The 20,625-nt window shown below is 36.7% G+C and overlaps 1 protein-coding gene across 1 annotated transcript in view; it reads right to left on the bottom strand.

Moving 5' to 3' along the window:
• The window catches only part of ABI3BP (ABI family member 3 binding protein), a 177,355-nt gene that overhangs the window by 20,133 nt on the left and 136,597 nt on the right, over positions 1–20,625 (bottom strand). Inside the window, exons 49-54 of the mRNA XM_026092199.1 lie at positions 16,725–16,820; positions 13,182–13,292; positions 10,124–10,207; positions 8,234–8,302; positions 6,721–6,933; positions 492–603 (exon numbers count right to left, since the gene is read on the bottom strand). Of these exons, the coding sequence (XP_025947984.1) occupies positions 492–603; positions 6,721–6,933; positions 8,234–8,302; positions 10,124–10,207; positions 13,182–13,292; positions 16,725–16,820 (685 nt within the window). The remainder of the gene's footprint in view (positions 1–491; positions 604–6,720; positions 6,934–8,233; positions 8,303–10,123; positions 10,208–13,181; positions 13,293–16,724; positions 16,821–20,625) is intronic.

Raw genomic sequence — 20,625 nt, forward strand, 5'->3', positions numbered from 1 at the left:
TCCTTTGGGTCATCTGGACCTCAGCATCCAGGGCTTTACCTTCCTTCTATGTCTTTTCTACAGTCAACTGATCTATTCCATTTCTGTCACCATGTGTGACATGACCAAAAAATATATCCTAGAAAAGGACTACTGAATTCTATAAAGGTTTATAGCAGCTTCTGCAAAATCCTGCAGTTTTTCATCTGCTAAATTCTTCAAGAGATTTTTTGATAAAAAGCAGCAGACTTTCTTACATTTAACTATTAATCTTTCTGACGGAACATGTCACTTTTGCAATCTGTCCAAACCATATATACTCTTGGAAATTTCCTGAAGATTTCTCAGATGTGTCTTATCTGCTGACTTAAAAGCAAAAACAAAGCATACCTTTCTCCTATCAGAATAGGACTGAAAACAAATTGGTTTTCTATGTCTCTTTTTATTTAAAGTGTGAGACAGCTGAAGTCTGAATAAGCTGGATTAATTTACAAAACTTTTTATTTAATTACCTTGTGTCAGGTTTTAGGTTTTCCACGGTGGAATGGGTCTGATTTGTAGTGATAATCGATTGCTCCTTTTCACCATCACTTGCTCCATTTTCAGTTGACACAACTTCATACTCTGGAAAATTATAGTAAAGAGAAACTTGCTTAAATAACATCTCCCACTTCAGCATCATCTTCATTGCTCTCTCTGTTTTTATCTGATTTCCTCTCCTACTGTTTAAGAAGTCATATGAACATCTTGTATGAACAAGTCTGGACATTAGTATTTTAAAATGGTTAGGAAAACTCCTTAGATATACAATTCCAGATTGCTGAGTGCCTAATCCCTCATCTTTCCTCATAATTCAACTACAGAAAAGCAGAAACTCAGCATCTCACCTCTGCTCAAAGGTAGATTAGACACAAAATTCTGAACACAAATGGGCCTAAGTATTCTGCAGTTTGAACGAAGAGGTATCAGAGATGAAAGTACAAATTCTAAATAGTTTACCATGTGATTAGCTTGAAACAAGACCTGATTTTTTAAGATTTCCACAGGAAACTGCCCAACAATTAACTTTGATTGTGCACATGTGGCAAATTAAGGAATCTGCCAGTTTGCAATTAAATAACTTTGTTTAACTTCCTTTCTGTTGTAGTTATATGTCTTCTCGAGGTTTATTACTTTCTTTTCCCCTCATACTATGCATCTTCCTTCTGCTATATAATCCAGCTTTGAACAGAATGGTCATTAAAAGCACGGATCCCTGCACAGACCTTGCTTTATAGTCCTTTGTAACACTGGCCCCAAATATTGATCAATGAGCTTATGTTTCATTAAATGTCTTTAAGATGTATCTTTCCTAAATGCTCTAGCATTGGTTTTAACCAGCTTATGAATATGAAAAGAGAAATAATATTAATGATTAGATTTACATAAAATTCTGTAACGCATTATTCATTAGAAACTGTAGTTACAGCCAGCACTCTACCATCTCAGAAGGAAAAGTTGTTATGTTACTAAAGCGTAATGTCATCAGTATTTAGTTCGAAATTTACTACAGTTGGTATCTATAAACCAAAGCAATGTTGAATAGAAGTGGTTTTATTATAAGCATTGCACCATCCAGCTTTCGTTTTTATTTATTCAGAGTCTTTAGAAGCTAAATACATGTTTTGCTGGCAAACTGGTTGAACTGAAGTGGGAAAAGAGTGACCCCTTCCCCTCTCCCCCTTCCCCCCAAAGTTCTGGCAGCTGCCTGTGTAAACAAGAAGACTTTCAGAATTTGTGACACTTGAACTCTCACTTGGATTTAAAGTCTTGAGAGTTCGTATACCCTACCTTTATAAATTTATAATCTTGACATTGCAGTGACATTAATACACAACACTTTCCAATGAAGATCAGTGTGCCTTGCACATTTTGCATGTCATCAAAAGGCTACATTTCTCCCCTTCCACAACTTTAGATAAGATTATGGTAAGGATTTTTTTTAGTTATCTTTTTTGTAGAGTAAATGTTGCAATTTAAAACAATATATTTCTCAACATTACAGTTTTAAATATATGATTTAACAATATATGATAATAACCATATTCTATTTAGCCAGTATTTATGCAAATTAAGTTATACTATGGCCACTTAGATAATACTTAGCACTAATATACTCTTGTCAAGGCCAAACTTCTACAAAAATTAACTAGTCTTAGGAGCAGTCTTACCAGGCGACTGAGAACCAAACTGAAAGCTCTGCCTAAGCAACAGCAGTGTGCGGCATCATCACAAAGAGAAGAATTCTTTCAGACTAGCCTCATCAGAAGACACACTCACCTTCCTCTGTTAGAACAGGATGTGTATTAAGTCCCTGAAATATCAAGGTTAGAAATTTTTTTAAAGTTCAGGAATGTGAATATCCAATATATATGGTGAACTCTCACAGTATCACCAGAGCAATGGAACAACTCAGTGCATCCCTCATTCTCTGCGCATAGGGGGTTTATTGTGTGAGCCATAGTGCATCCACGCTGACTTGAAGTTACAGTATGGCTTCCCTATAGGGAAGCAAGGAAGGTGGTGACATATAGTTTGTCTTCCTGGCTGTGTAAGAACTAGCTAGTTAGCCAAATTCAAAGACTCAAATACAACTGGGAAATAATGGTGTCCCTGTTTATAACCTTTCCTTTGGTGAAGGTTACTGCTTTCACGGCTAATTTAGTGGTGGGATGTAAAAATACCTTATTTATATATCTTCAAAATCTACTGACATTGTTTAAACAGCATTTATTGGGCAATTAAGCTGACTCATTTTGAGATGTCATGAACTCTGTGAAGCCAATGGAGAGTGAGGAAACACAACGCTTTACAAGATCAAGGACAGACATTAAATTCATTTCTGGAGTAACATTCAAACATTTCTGGAGCATCCCTGTGGGTTGGAAACTATTGGTGACCTAATTATGCTCAGAGCAAAGTCCTCCAGGGAGAAAATTCATGGCATTTTATGCTCTCCCTCAGTCCTCAACTCTCTCTCTCACCTGTAGTTACATTAGCCTTCTTTAAATGAGTAGAAGCAAGTACTGCAGCCTGGGAGATGTAATATCTAGTGGAAATTGCAGCATACTCAGAAGCACTCAGCCAGTCTCTTTGGTTGGTTATGCCTGTGTGCCAGTTCATTCAAAGAATTTGCAGTTTTAGCATCCAAAGAAACAAACTGCTCCAAAAACTTAGTTGCCAACTGGAACCAGGGGGATGAAACTGGAATTTCCACTCAAGAGGTTATTTGAATCTCTGTTTGTTGAAACTGGCACACAAAGGTACAGGCCAGCCTGTGTCTGCTCAGACACAACCAAACCCACAGCTGAAACGACAGCCATGCAGCTGTAGGCAGCGAAATTAGTAATTTGAAAATAACCAATTCCCCAAGGTATTAATTTTGACGGCTACTCAGTGAAGGCTGACTTTCACCTTTGCTGCCAGCAAGCAATGACCCTTCTTCTTTCCCTTGCCTGTCCTCCATGGCTGTGCTGTTGTGGAGGTTTCTTGTTTCACTGGGATATACTGTCAAGCACAAACCATGCTTTGAACAGGGAAATAACACCAGATATTTGAGAAGACATTCCCCCCTGCCCCAAGCAAGCATAACCCTGTTCAAGATACGGTCCCTAGCAGGCAACCTCTGTCCCCACTCCTAATTACCACTTCAAAAAAACTCATGGAGAATATTGCTGAATTTCCTTTCTTCATGAAGAAATTCACAACCTCCCCATTCCCTGACTGACTATAGTACTAAATGTAGTTTTGCTAATTGTAAGCTAGCAAAGGCAGAGAAATTTTTCAAAGAACATCTGCAACAAGCATTTAGATTGCCAGCACAATGAAATAAAGCATGCACTATACTGTACGGCCAAACAGAAACACACTCACCTACGAACAGTTACAAAATGTCTAGAAAACTCTATTTTCTTTCCTGATTTTCCCATGATATTTTTAACTTTCAAGTTTTTAAATGAAAAGGTGGCAAGTCACAGGGTGGTGGTGGTAATTTTTTTTAGTTCTCAATGCAAGTAGACCCATTTGTTGTCTACAGAGAAGATAAAATATCACCTGCACTGGAATTCAGTGTTAAAAAGAAATTGTTGCTGGACTTTCAGATCCTCTCTCCTACCAACTGTAGGGGATGTGTATGTAAATACACACAAACATACACGCTACTTGAGATAACATACAGACCTTGATTGTGCAACTCCAACTTCCTTTGCATTCTTGATCACTGTTTTGGTTATTATTTATCAGACCTTTCCATTACAATTCTGCTTTTACAATGTCTGATATGACAAAAACCCTCATACAACGTATCTGCTAAAAGTCACCCAAAGTAACCTAAAAAAAAAGGCTCAAAAAATTACATTGCTTTTTGTTTCCACAGTTCTCTCTTTCTGAAACTGGGAGTTAAAAAACAAAATCTGATGCTCCAATTAGAAGACTGAAAAAACACGGAAAAAATACAAAAATAAGAATAGATGACAGAAAACTTGATTTAAGTCTGTCTAAACAAATAATATCATACTGGCACCATTATGAAGTAATCACTGTTTTCAGAAAATGGGATTGAATGCCTTCTCTTGAATTAGAAGGTGGTGTTGGATGAGCTATTAAATGAGTAATTTTTCAAATTTAGGAGGATGAAGAGGACTAGCTCAATGACAGCATCTTTAAGCCTTACAATTTAAACATTTTATATTACACATATTGAGGAAAAGAATAAAGATGGTATTTATGGGAAAGCTGTTGCCTTTATATAAGATGACACCTGGAGGGAATATTAAAGAAAAGTTTCTCTTAGTGAAGCAATATTAGCATTATTCACATACCCTGCATAAGATTTTCATCTTTTTTTCTGGAAACAGTGGAGGGGCATATCAGATGTCTCAGTTTTCAGAAAATAGTCATGTAGAAGAAAAGAAGGTATAAACTTCAGGGAAATCTAACTATCACAAATACTGATTTCAACCAAACAGAGTAAGGGTTTCCACCTAAAGACTCAGAAAAAGCACAGTATTGCTTGCTGCATATATCACAACATGCATTGAAAAAGAAAGGGAATAAACAGTATCAGAAGGCAATAGGGCCTTGTTTTCATCATTAGACACTGCATGTTGACATTTTTATCAGCTATAGTGGAAATGTTTTTCTCTTTTTGCAATACAAATGATTGTGCTACAGTGGGTTCATTAATATGTTCAAGAAAAACAAGACACCTGCTTCCAGGAAACCATGCAGACAATCTGATCACATCAAGGTAAGGGCTGGTCTGCGGAGACTGCCACAAAATGACAACAGCAACAGAAAAGTATCCCCTGAATAAAAAAGGCATTGCAGAACTGCCTGAGACGGGGAGTGTTCACAAAGAGCCTATCCTCAGCCTAATTCTAAGGTTAGGAATAGGCTCACACTTCTTCCATGGTGAAGCACATCATGGAAGGTTAACTCAGGTAATCATTCTTCTTTCTTGTTAGTACTGTATCAGCCTATAGCCTACTTTTTTCCCCTTAATTTTAAATTAGCAGAGGGCCAACTTTCTTCCATCATCTCTTCCAGAAAAAGAGCGTGCAAGCTACTTTTTTTTTTTTGAGCGTCCCTTTGAATTTGCATTTATTCTTTTTCTAAAACCGAGGGGAGAGCAAGAAAGAATGGAGGCAGAATCTAGTAATTATTTCTAGAAAGTCAAAGGAGGAATAATTTGGGGAAGAGAGTGGCCTTGCTTGTGACAGTCACCTAATCAGACCCCTGCACTGAAATCTCTCATGATATGCATATGCAGCAACATCTGAAAACATCTGACTTGTATGCTAACGTGAATGATAATGATCAAGTCTTACTCCTCACAGTTCCTAGTTTTACATATTCTGCCCACATGTAATCCAACTCATAGCAAAATTTGTTTGGCTACAGCTAGTGATTTTGCAAATTAAAGTTTTATTTAATGTCTCTGGTAAAAACGAAAGCCATTTTCCTGACAAGACAGAAGAACCATAATTTTCAGATGTTACTTAATTTCAATGTTCAGTTCTGGCAAGCTTGTACTGATATACACAAGAAGGCAGAAAAGATGTGAATGGTCTTCTTGCATGCTTCCTTGTCTGCATACTCACGCATGACTAGGAAGGATTTACTCTCAATATAAAACCTCTCCTTTGGAAATGTAAAAGCCAAACAGATTCTTTCAACTTATAGAACTTGGTGTCCTTATGCTTGGTACAGCAGGTACTACGTTGGCAGAGTTCTACTGACTTACTGGACAGATGTAAGGTTTCATTGTGTCCTGCACACTGATCGACATCACCTTCAAGACAGACATGTCTGCATTATGTGTATGTGTCTGTATAATAAAGATCACTGTCACATTGCTAGAATGTCTTGACTAGATCTTACCAGACAGGCTGTAGGTTTTTTGCTTACCTATAGTACATATGTATGCCAGAAATTAAGAGAAGATACAGAGTCACAGCTCTTAAGTATCTTTTTGTGTCTTCACAGATGCCAATGATACAATTGTGAAAAACTCCAGTCCTAATCCAACAGCATTTTCTTATCCACACTGGAGTCAATAGTAACATGGAATAAAAGAACTGGAGTACAAGACTCCCTTGGTATAGTCATATTTTATATACAACATAAAACAAGTGTCATTCAAAGTAAAAATAAGCTAAAAATATTGTTTTCTGATATAATGCATAAAGAAATCAAACTGACCAGTAACAGTGTCATTGTCTGGTTTTTCCCAGTCCAATATGACAAAAGTTGGGCAGCCTTCAACAGTCACCACTGTGAGGTTGGTTGGAGGGTTTTGTGGAGGACGAGTAGCTTCTTCCTTGCTGCCACCTTCTTCTTGAGGGAAGTGTTCAAGGGAGCTTGTGATAGAACAAGGCACATCATCATCTTTCTTCATGTACTTGACATGAGGGGCTAAGAGCAACAGAAAAGAGCTGTTATTCAATACAGAGTGTTTTGACAAAACAGGGATACCATTCCACCTAGCACACAACTTTCAATTCAGGTCAAGGAGTAGAAAATCTGCATGAAAATCAAAATGAAACACAAATAATGAAGAATGAAAACAATATATTCAATACTCCTCCTTAAGCTGCTTGTTGTTTTTTTCCCCACTCTTGTTAGACGTGGAATCCGCACTCCCTTCACCCTTTTCCCATCGGCACCACTGAAGAACTATCACAGGCATCAGTGGGTGATATGCACTGTTAAACGATTTGAAAGAATTACCTTCTCTCATAAAACAGGACAATTAACTTTACTCTTTTTATATTAAAATGGCACCACAATTCCATTTGCAGCTTTTGGGTGCTTTGCTAATACAAAGAGCTAATGCCCATCACTTTGTTTCACCAGAAGGAGTAACAAGTTTAGCCTAGAGTCATTCCACTATTAAACTCACAGTTTCGAAAGTGACTATCAAAATCTCAACCATTGTCAGTGGTGAAGGATCGAACCTTGAAACAAACCTTCAGAGGCAAATGTCTTGCATTCCGCACCAATATTAGGAAAAGAAGATTACTGAAGACAAACAAACACATTCATTTTAAAATTCAAACGTTTATCAGATGTAAATGATAAATTCCTGTAAGAAAGACAGTGTCTTCAGAGATGTAGTATCTTTAACCAGACTATTTGACAAAAACTGACCAGTCTTTTGGTCCAAAACCACTTCTTCCTGTCATCTCACCTCGCTAAGCTCTCTAGATTACCACAATAACAATGACTACTTTGTTATTTAGTCTAGTATATATTACCATATTACTAGACTATTTGAATATGCACAGTTTGGGATGAAGGATGAAACATGTATGATGGGATATTCCCTATGGTGAGGTGTGCTGGTATTGGGGGGCAACATCTCTCCAGGGATGCTTACAAGCCCACGGGAATGTTTTCATGGGTTTGATGGAATGTGAACAGTGTGCAGTTGTACTACTGCTGGCACACACGAACAGGCACAATATGTTTGCCTGCTGACCTGTAAACTGGGTAGTGGTAGCAGGAATGAAAAGAGAAGAGAATTTAAGTAAAATTTAGTCAAGAATATGCTCATGGTCCACACCACAGCCCTTTCATCTGAAACTGAAATGGAATTGAATCACGTGATGCTTTGGCCTTCAAAGAACCAAACAAGACACCTAATTTTGATATAAGACAGGTGAGTCTTCATATATTCCCCCAAATGCAAATACTGCAGCTATTAAAGTCATACCTTGGTATCTTGGTTTGCCTGAAGAATCAGTTTCTGATGTAGGACTTGAGCTGAAGACAGTTGCATCAACTGTGGGAGACAAAGTTACAATACAATTTGCAATAAGTGTGAATTTTTAGTGTTAGAATTGCAGTATCTCACAATTCATTTGGTGTTTTATGTTACTGCCTGAAAAGCTCCTCTATGGTACACCTTTGGTGCCAGTTTTGTTTTTACCTTTTAAAGACCCCATTTTGGCTGTGGTGCTAAATAAACCCTTTACTTATCTACTAATATAAAGATAGTAATAATCAAAAGATGCAATTCACGATTGCTGCTGGATTCAATTCATGCAATATACGTAAAGTGCTCTTTAGACCTTTAAAAATCATTTTGCACTGTACTGACTGTTTAGCTTGGGGCTTGGTTCATGCTCAGAAAATATGTAACACTATTATGCTGGCATGTGGACCTCTCCAAAAATAGCGACAAGGATGTGGCAAACTGTCTTCAGAGCATACAACTTACAGAATCTGAAGGAAACCAAATGCAAATATGCTGATGAATAGAAATGTGCTAAAGCAGTCAAAGCTCATGACATCAATGTTGCAGTAAAGAGCCATTATACTGAACACAATCTTCTCTTAGATATAAACACTCTGCCTGACAGAATTTAGAGATATTACAATGCAAAGTTATCTAATAACACAATTCATGTGGCAAATCTGAAGGTATTTGACAAAATAATGTATTTTTGTTCAAGAAAAGCATTTTGTATGTCTCTCTCCTTTTTCATATCAAGCTTCTAAAAATGTTTTATGCAATATTACTGCTTCATGCTGTTCCCTCTGAATGTGACTCAGCAATTGGCACATTTGGGGCCCCATTTTATTCTTTAAAAAAGTTATTTCTGTCAAAAATCATCTGTCACTTGTGCCTAGTTGCTTGTCACAGGTGGAAAAACGCACATATATATTTGAGAAGAGACAGCTTTGTAATCATTTAATTGAACTTTTATCTTCTGGTCAAACAAAGCAATAAACTGAAGTATCTACGTGTGAATTTTTGATAAAACCTCAATGGATGGGACATGCCACAAATTCACAGCAATCATTTTTGTAAATCTAGCATCCAACTTGCTTTATTGAGCAGTAAGGGTCACAGTAAATTCAGATCATTATAAAGAGACAAGAATTTCAGTGTTACTATAAATTGAGTAAAATTAACATCAGCATCATTTATGACAATATACTGAAACCTGCATATTTTGGCTCAAAAATTAATTCAGAGCACACCTTCCCCTCAGCCCTTCTCTGTATGCCACTTTGAGGAGATTTAGATCTTAACTTGTAGCTTACTCTTAATTTTATAGAGGACTAATTACCAACTAACCACCATGTGGTTACTACATCATTTTTTTCTATCTAAATAATGGGCAGGTTAATCAGGTAGCTGGGTGACTGTATACAACACAAAAACCATACTGAGCACTGACAGTGACTGTCAAGTAATAATTTGACTTGAAATTATGTCCTATGCAAAATGAAATGTTTAGGAAAGGAAGTCCCTTATGTGCTACCTTCACTGATTTAAAGTAGCCACTGAATAGTACTGAAAGCCTGCTAAGCATATATTGATTTCTAGGAAGATGAAAGGGTTAATCATATAATCTTATTTACAAGATGTCTATCAGAAGACAACCAGAGGAATTCAGTCAGTTTAAAGAAGTCACAAAGTGTCACTGTGGGAAACCAGAATCACCCCAGACAGAGTTGTTCTTATATTCAATACAATTAAATTCAGTAGTGCATTGATACAGTTTAGGGAAGACAAGCAAGAGAAAAAAAAGGAACTCCAGGAAACCTTAATGTTCATGTTAAAAAAAGAAAAAAACGTATGTAATATGCTCACCATAATAATCTGGAGTTGCAGAAGCTGTTGGTGTCTTATATGGTACTCCTGTCTTCACAAGTGTTGTTGGTCCAGCAGGTTTAGCTATAGTAGTGACAGGAGAAGGAGGAGCTTGTGGCAAGGCATTCACTATTTAAAAGAGTGAAACAACTTTTTGATTTTCTAACAGAACTCAGATTTCTGAAAGCTACTTCACAGGGCAAGTGGTACCATGAATTAAGGAGGAAAACATGTATTTTCATTTCATACATGGTGTTTCATCAATGCATATACAACAGTTTCCAGTTGGATTTAGGAAAGTTCCAATTTGTCCCTATTGCCTAAATTGCCTTCTCCTTCCTTCTAAGTAAGAAAATTCTTTGCTACTTGGAGATTCTCTTTGAAGGCCTCAGTCAGTTAGAACATGACCTGGCTATAAGGCAGGGAACCATCCTATACAGACTGGTGAAGGGACACAAATGACCAATGTAACATCCCTTCACAAAATATATGACAGAAGAGCTGAAGTCAGCAACTGAAACTTGGATTCTTCCACTCATATACAGCTAAGGTCCATTCATTTCCACTCTCAATACAGCATGCATATTAGCAAGGCTAGAGGAGGAATATAGATATTGATAAACACAGAGTTCTTAACTATGGTCTACATTAGCAGTTTAACCATCTTTGGAGTCTTTGGAACTTCCACTGAACAACTTTAGACACACTTCAAACAAACGTAAGAAAAATGCCAAAAAGTCCATCCATTTCAACGTTTATGATGCTACATGCCTCAATGGAAAAAGGTTTCTTTCTCAATTGATCTCTTTTGTAGTAAGCACCATTAGTTTTGGCAAAACTGATTGTTAGAGGCAACATTCTCTCCCTTAATTAAATATCTATTTAAAAAATGATTTTAGATTACATGACATTGTTTTTATTTGTCAGCTGGTATCAACTAGCAATGAAAACAAGTTTCTAAGAGATATGCAATCCATGGTAAAGGATATCTTGATTGTTTTCAAAATAGGTGTAGAAGACCAGAACTACACACACAAAATTTGAAGGTACTCCCAAGCAACCACTGCATGACTACTAAATCTCAACCCCCAGAAGTTGAAAACTACATAACATGGTCACCTTCCCTGTATAGATTACACACAAGAACATGGTGACTGAACAGGCAGAACTTTGATGAACTAGGTCAAAAGAAAAAACGGAAGGTAGGAATAAAAGTGGAAATTTATTAAGATTCTCCCTTGAGTCCAGTTTCACAAAGGCTTTAGAACTCAAGTCTTGTTTCCCTTTTTTTTTTTTCTCTCCATTCAGGAGACTTTTAAATGTCTGCTTATAAACCTTCCCATAATACTCATCTAGTGCATGAGTAAGAAAGATGCAAATAAGAAATTAATCATGGTGTTGATGAGAAAGAGAAATAGGACAAAATTTTATGAAAGGGAAATTTCAAGAAGAACATTGAGGCAAAATTTTCCTGTTAAGGCTGTGGAACAGCCTCTCCAGGGCATTAGTAGAAGCTCAATTATGATGTTTAAAACTAAGTTGGATAGAACACTAGGAAATACAGAAGGAAAATCTGCAACTGGTCCCACAAGGAAGGACCAGATCATCTAACCAATTTATTCCATCTTGAATATCTAGAAATGTATGGTAACTGCAGATTACCACATAAACTGGCCTCCAGTGTGTGGGAAAAAAAGGTGAAATTTCAAAACACTGGTAGATGAATTAGAGACTTAATGGAGAAAATTAGCATAGACTCCATTACAAGCAAAAGAAAATGTATCAGGTCAATTTTTGTTGTGTGCCACAGCTTAAGACTGAGCATGCCTTATACTTCTGCTATAGCTATTACTAAGGAAACACTACCGGCCAACAGCAAGCATGGTCACAACAATTCTATCTTGGCTCTGCTGTTGAGTAAATGTACAGCTTGTTTCAGCCAGCTTTGAGATTCTTGCTTCTGATCTGCTACACAGAATACCGAAGATTTATTTAGGTCCCAGCATAGCCAGCACAACTACTAGTCATGGGGATAAGCTTTCTCACAAGGATGTCTGCAGAAGTAGAGAGGGCCCAGCTTTTGTGTAGATAAGCAAAGGAGGGAGAGGACAAAAGGAGCTGTATTCTCTTGCAGGACCCAAACAGAAAGGCAGTCTTTGCTCTCAAGAGTATGCAGAAAAAATTTACAACTTCCTGCCTTAATAGCACCGAAAGCCCCCAATGAAACAAACCAAAAAAGGATACAAGAAATAAAGCAGAGCCAAGACCTTTATATTCCCAGTGGTCTACAGAGATTGATGTGGAAAGAGGAGTATCTCTCATGATGCTAAGCATAATGAGATGATAGTTTCTGACTATCTGGAATAATGGTAACCTATGGATTCTAATATGCAGACAAAACATACATAAGGATACCGAGTATTAGCTTCAAGATCAAATTCAAATAAAATCGGAAATGTGAAAGATTTGGTGTATTCTTTTACTGATACTGAGAAGCAGAAACATTGTAGCACGTTAATGAAGCTAAACTGCTCTTTCCACATGCTCAGCTCACTCTACCTCACAGTGCAGTTAGTCTTCTGGATGTTATTAACTCAAGTTATTTGCAGTGGTTAATGGATGTGCCATATATATGGAACAGAATTCCCTTAAGAAATACCCACAGTTCCTTACGAGCTGCGGGTCTGTATTGAAGCATGATATTGGATATCTCCCATCTGACGCGCACACATGAAGTAAAATGCAAATTCTATTAGTACACATGAAATGTTCTTAAGGTAGACCTTCTTAAAGGAAACCTTGTTGTGACTTGCATTACATTATTTTGCTTTCATCTACCCTACTAGGGATGATTTTGACATAATCAGGTTAAGAAAACAAAAGAAAAACAGAATTTGTGAACGAAGAACAAAAGACATAAGGCATGTACATTCCAGAAATCAGCTTTTGCAGAGATCACATTTGGTTCAAGAATCTACACAACAAAATTCTCCTGTGCACAGCTAAGCAGTTCAGTATCATACAACATAACGTATGTATGCTGAAAAGGCCGAGATACCTGGACTCCCTGGTTTACCAGTCACTGTGTTTGGAGGCAGAGGTTTTCTTCGCATTTGCGTGGGCTTGACAGGAGGTACAGGAGGACGGTGAGGGCCAGGTGATGTAGTTACTGAATGAAATCACAAAACAGTGCTGTTAATTATTTAACCTCAAATGACATAAAAGCAGAAACCCACTACAAGCTATACTTCAACTTCTCAAACAATGTTTCATGTCTGATTTAATAACAGAAGTAGAGAGGTGAAGTAAGAACCTGAAAGGAGTTGTATTTTTTGCCTTAAGTTCTTCAGGAAATGTGTGCCATTGAGCTTTAAATCAACCTTACATTGAAAAAATGTAGCTTCTTTGGGATGTCTTACAAGGGCTGATTTTTGTCAACAGTAATTTTTTGACAGCCAAACAGGATACTTCTTCCCGCGATAAACAACACCTCAGTGTATTTGGAAACCTTTTCAGTTTCCTACTCACAAAATGCATGATTTTTTTGTGCTTTCTAACTGAAGAAAACTGTCACCCTCAGCTTGAAGCAAAAGACAAAGGGAAATTACAGTTAGGGATATGTTATCCTATACCATTCAAAAGCGAAAAACAAGTCACTGTCAGTTCATGTGCTGACATGGCTAGAAACAGTTATTGTGCAGAAACTCCTCAAGCAACTGGCCAGGCTCTTTTAATCCACAGCTCCAGCTAACATCTATTAAACTTTATCTGGTAAGGTCATTTGACAGTGAAGTCTGAAAGGGGAGGCTGTCAGTTAATTCATACTTACAGAACCTTTTCCTTTACTTTCCAGGCAATTACAAAGGATCACATTATGCCAAGGAAATGCAAAGGAAAGGATTTTTCTTCCACTATTCACCTTTGCACATCTCTACTTTGAAAAAAATAGGAGATATATATATAACATGTTTATATAACAAAAGACTGTTTGTACTTAACAGGAAGAAGTCTTCAAAGGTAATACAATTCTTACAATTCTGCAAGTGTCAACAAATCTGCAAGTTGCCTGATATTGACTTACCAGCTACACAGAGTACTTCAGACCCTATTTATCAGACCCTAATTTACACTACAAATAGAGTGACTGTGGGCAAGAAGGGAGCAGAACCAAAGATTCATTTGGGAAAACCTTTTCAGAAATACTTACAACATATTAGCAGGAACATCTCCATCTTTCTCTGTTCCTCTTTCCTTTTGGACTTATGCAGTCATTTATAAAACACAATGGGTTTATCCCCCAAATCAAGAGAGGAAACAATTGTTTATCTACTTCAGGAAGATTCAACAGTTTTGAAAATAGCATTTTTAAGTTTTATATTAATTTTTAATCCCCAGATGCAGATGATTAAAGAAAAAAAAAAGGCTTAAAGACCTGAAAAAGGATCAAAATTTTTGTAGTTGTAAGTCATTATATCCTAGATTTTACTATACAGTACCATCTATGATTAATACATTCTCTCCCCCCAACCCATATTTAGGGAATGGAATTGTCTGAGCTATTTATGGGGTAAAATGTGTAAGCTCTGACTTGTCAGCGGTTTCTACTGTACCTTCTGAACAATACAACCACAATAATACATGCAAGCCAAAATATCACATTCAGTGGATTGTGGCACAGTTGGAACTACTGTACTGCACTCTGGAAAAAAAAGAATCCCTGCCCTTCTCTTCTACTGCTTCTGCAATAGTTTGGGAGATGGTCTATGATTATACCAAATCTAATTAACCATGTGTAGAGATGGAATTTGTAAGCTAAAGAATTTAGGGATTTTGTGATAGTCTAGTTTCTTACCAGGACAGCTGCATGGCAAACTTCTAGGATTTATTTACTTTCAGTCGTTCTTTGTGGACAGGGAATATATTTCCTTGACTCTGCCACACTGTACAAAAAAGGATGGTGCACAGCCACTTGGATTAGACTCCTAACATGTCAAGGTTAATTCCTCTGTGCTCTAACATATCTTTTTCATATCTCATAAAAGGCATAAATGCCACAGCATTTCAGGCAACACACTTTTAAAGTTTAGAAAACTCAGTAAATGTATTTAAAAACAAAGTCAAGTACCTTATGGCAATGTCTGATCAATTCTGAATTTTGATATGGATATTAAGGCCTCATGAAGAGAGCTGAGATTATAAAACTATACGAGAAAATTAGGAAATAGTAGCAGCTAATTTCACAAGCATACCCAACTGTCTGTTATGACTAGCGTCCAAGCTATTGGCTTACTTCAAAGCTCTAAAAGCTTAACTTTAAACATCTAGTGTCATATGATGAGTGAGAGCAGATGTAGATGTTCCTTGAAATTCATGTGCATAAAAATTTTTCCAAACTCTGCAAATCACAGGCTGGATTTACTTAAGTACACACCACTGTCTGACATCCAGTAACAAAAAAAACCAGAGCCATCCTTGACTTCAATTTACAGTCTGGATCCAGCTACTACTAATAGTATATCACACCAGACTTAATCTTTGCTAAGTACAATCTTAAGATTTATTAAGCTTTGAAAGATGAAACATCAGAACTCAGCTGTCAACCTAGGCTGTTGTCTTTGTGCTGATAAGTTAGAAAATTCAGTAGCGATTAGGAACAAATGGCAGTTTATAACTCAGTAAGAGGCCTATCTTTGTAAGTGTGCTTTTAAGTCTAATAACATATTTTCAAAGGTAAACCTAACTAAAACAGCAGCTGCAGCAGAAAAATAAATTCAAGGGCAAAATCAAAAAGACGTTATTTTTTTTTAGTCTTTTTAAATGCCAGTAAAAAGTGCAGCTAAAAACAAGCTCTGGTCTTGGTTATGCTAATGAAGCAAAGAATTTCTCTACATGTAAAGGTGTGTGCATGTTTCTATGTATGTTTGTGTATGTATGTACACACTGGTATGCAAACATACACTATATACTACAAGTCTTCAGTTGAAACAGAATTTCTTAGAAGATAACTAGAAAACAGTTAGTGAAACAGAAAAAGCCTATTCTTGGAGGCTTATTTGGGAGGTTGTTCTTCAGTACAAGCATTTTGATTGTGTTGAAAATACGACTGTAAGACTTGCAAGAACCATAAAACTCAAAAGCCTGCTATGGCACATGAAGACAAACCATAATTTTATACACACCAACTTGTTATTTCACCCAATCCTAACATTCTTATTTTCCTAACAATCCTAACAATTCAACAAGTCAATCTTATAAGCAGGAGGACAATTTAGTTATGTATTCTTCCCTTGCTATCTAGAAACTGCAAGTGTGAAAAAATCAGTGCTTACAGTAATGTGGCTGTTTGCCCATGAGAACACAACAAATACTGGTGGTGGTAATTTTTAGTCACTACTATATGCTGCATATGAACCACTGACCACGAAATACTCCAATTTTTATCTTTTTTAGTAGCACATTGAAGTGAGGAGAATGTGTACGGATGAGGATGCCATGAATTATTTCATTTTCTTCAGTGGAGGTGTCTTCACGTAGAAAAGGCAATGCTTTTATTTTCCATAACTATTAAGAATTGTCATATTGTCTTCTTTATTAACCTTACCAGAAAATGTCTTTTCCCACGTATCACCATATTCCATAGGTTTTTCTACATCCATGCCAATTAGTTTGACAATATCCTCAGGTGTATATACATCATCTGTGAAATTAAAGGGAAGTAAATAAATATCTACATGGTAGGAACAAGTAACGAAATACTTCTGTACAGTTGATATTCAAATTCCAGGTAGCATTAAGTGCAAACTCATGTATATGGCCATCTATACTTTTATTGAAGTCCTAGCTATATCTATTACCTTCCTGTTCCAATAAGAAGAAAATGGTCTAAAGAGTCTGCACTTTAATTTTAAACATTCCTTGGAAAAGGTATGTTTAGAAAGGGAAAATGAACAGGATTAAGAGATAACAGATAAGTGAGATCAAGATTGTTTGTGGGAAGGTAAATACAGAGAATGATTTATTTTTTCAGTGCACAGAATAAAGTCCCTGTTGATTCTTGTAAAGGACTAAGTTCTTCTTTCCCCACAAAATAAGATCGTTGGTTATCCTCAATATTGAATGGCTAAAGCAATTCTGAAGCAAACATATACCATATATGGAGTAGTGGAGACAAAGTGTGGAAAAAAATTTAGTTTGTATATAAAGGAATGTCCTACTTAAAAGTAATATAAACACATTACCCCCCCCCCCCCAGAGTACATGGCATTAAAAAGATCAACACAACTATTCCTGGTCAAGAACAACTGTTTCACATACTGACATTTATAGGACGGCCAAACTGTTAAATTAATATGCCTTTCCCATACAAATAAGTATACTTACTTTATAAAAATGCTATATATGGTAGACTGAGAAGATGCATTGTGATTCCATCATGTTTGTGGAAAATTAACCCTTGCTCTAACTCTATTCAGTTCACTACTTCAAAAAACAGCTCATCACAACAGACTCCTGTTTCACTCTTTGCAAATTTACTGTTTTGGGGGAAAGGGACAGACTATCCAGTCAGAATGCCGAATAGCTAATCTTCATGACATGAAAAATAACCCAGAAAATTGCTATATTAATTTTAAAAAACTCTGAGGATCAAATTAATGATCAAATTTCAAGCCTGTTCCAAGCTGATCTAAACGTTTCAACCAAAGATTTCATAGATTTTGTAACCTAGTGCTCATCTTGTTTTGAGATTACACTAGTATTTCAACAGCATAAAGCAGATGATTATTTTTCAATTATTTTAATATTTGGCCATTCTTACTACGAATATGTTAGGAATCCAGTGGCACTATACTCAACAGGAGACTGGGCTGAAACTCTGCACTCTCTAAAATATGATCAAGTCTGAGTACCTTTATTCTCACGGAGAAAAATAACAGTATAGAAACATTTACTTATTTGCTAAAGATTAGCATAATAATACTTGTTATAAGCTGGGAACAGGACACAGGTCCCTTGGTCCCCACAACCAAGATTTCCAAATGCATCTTTTCCAAATGCATGGTTTTGATATAACTGCAATTTGTCTCCAGACATTTAAAGTGCTTAAGTAGATCTTCAGGTATGGAAAACACCAGAGTGCTAATCAGTCTCACATGAATGGTGTTCAAGGAAGAAGATGCATGAGATGATCAGCATCAGTTTTAATAAGAAAACTAATCTTGTACATCGTAGGTCATACCTGAAGTATATTTAGTTTCTTGATTTCATTCCACAATACATACATCAACAAAATACAGCAGCACACTGACTAAATCACACAAAAATCTATTACAAGTCTAATTTAGTTTTGCATCTTACAATGTCTAGAGAAAAGCCTGTCTCTATCTTGCTCCTTACGATCTAGTTTAGAATCGTAATCTTTTCTGAGTTATATCAGCCAACAATGAACAAAATGTTGTATACATTCCAGACAGGAAAACTAATCTTTTGCAGAAACTTGCACTACCATTAGTGAAGTAGTAGTGAAAACAAAGTCTAAGTTTCAAGGATAAAGCTGATCAAGCCACAACACTTGCCTGTTGACAAAATCTCCTCTCTGAATGATTCCATGCACTTTAAAGCCACATAAAAGTTTGCTTGTGTTTACACACAAGGTATCTGCACTATTAAACAGCTTGCTCTGTTTATCATAGCATTTGCTTAATGCTTACTAATGTAACTGGTTTATTATAAGCATTTCAGCTTATCATGTTCATCCAAATTTTTAATAGAACTAAGAATAGATGTATTACTTGCATGTGTGTTTATGTTTTCCTTTACTTTCATCTTTTTTCCTGGAAATATTCATGGGATCTGGAACACCTTAAAACTAACCACTGCACCCTTAAAAGCAAGAATACCATTAAAAGGTCAGATCATTTTCAGGGAAGAATTGGAAAAGGCACCCATGATAAGAAATTGAAATACCTCAATACTTGAGTTCCTCCAGAACTTGGTTATACATCCACAGTTTTAAAATTAAAAAGAATGCAGAATATAAAGTTGAGGTCTGTTATGCAGCAAACCAACTATCTGACTCACAGGGGAAATGGAAATGTTGCTGAATAGCATATCATCTGGAAGTTTAGCAGACCAGGAACAGTTTTTAAATGGTTAAGATTAAATCAAATATTCATTGGGTCTGATAACATAAACAATGTATACTAAGACAAATAAGAAAAGCCATCCGATTAAAACGAAATTCTAGAAAATATGGCCTAAAACATGACAGAAAACAAAAAGTTAGTCAAAAGGATGCAGCCCCTACCCTTTCTCACAGTCAAGTTTACCACCTGGCACTTCAGCTAACAGCACACTATCCAGGAGACCGAAAAGCCTGCCAGGAAACCAGCCACAAACCCGTGTGCTGCTGCTGGAAAAAACAAATTCCACAGCTTATCATCTGGGTCCTGCAGCCGCCAAGCACACTCTGCATGGGGTGAAATATCTTTGCACTGAGGCTAATGAGCGCAATGAGGAAGAAGAACTGGAGCATATTCAACATCACTACTGCACAGCAAGGAAGTAGAAAAACCAAACTGGTCTTAAAATGACAGAGTAGCCATGGCTCATCAGTAAAAGTACTCTTCTTCAGAGAGAGAAAAAATGATGTAACGTCTAAAGGAAAGCCTGAAAACACAGTTCCTTACAGTCCAGTTAAGGATTCTGATCAGCTTAGAGATCTGGCAGCTAAGCACAGAAAATAATGTACTATTTTCAAAATGGAATAAATAAACTACCTGCCCCCCCCCCAAATTTTCCTGGTATCTTAAAATTTTATAATTTCTCTAAGATACTATCTAGTGGAAAACAAATGCTTTCGCCTTTCCTCAGCTGGTAACATTTAGGGCTCCGGGTTAGTGGAATTCTCCTCTTTTCTAAGTCTCTTCTGTAGACTCGGGGATTCTATTTGCCATATGTAATTGCACATTGCTTGGAAGGGATAGATAAGATTTTGCTACACTTGATTACCTGAAGCCTCTGTTATACAAACTGGTTTATGTGAGCATTGGCAGCCTTGTGGACACAGACATTATATTTGCCACAATATTGTGATGTTCTTGCACTACACGAAGACTCGGGATTGCACTTACTGATCATCAAGGAAAGAATGCAGTGCAGACCTGAGGGAGATTGCTAAAAGCTGCGGTCTTCTCTCATCATGTCATGAATGTATAAAACTTGCGATTTCAGTACACTTCTGAGAAGAAAGTTGCAGACTCATAGAAAGGTATCAGGAAGTGAATCTACAAGTTCCTTTATCAGCAGTGTTAAGAAAGTACAAAGAAACGGACAGTAAACAATGAATGCCAGCTCTTCTTTAGGACTCTGGACTCCAGGTTTAACTTAAACGGCTCACTTGGCAGGATGCAAAATCTAGGTAACAGATGTCTTTGGGACATTTCTTTAAACTGGAGAAAAAAAGGCTTACATAACAGAGCAATGGAAAATATTGCCAGAAGTAT

This window comes from Apteryx rowi, unplaced genomic scaffold, assembly GCF_003343035.1.
Source record: "Apteryx rowi isolate R43461 unplaced genomic scaffold, aptRow1 scaffold_946, whole genome shotgun sequence".
Lineage (NCBI taxonomy): Eukaryota > Metazoa > Chordata > Aves > Apterygiformes > Apterygidae > Apteryx > Apteryx rowi.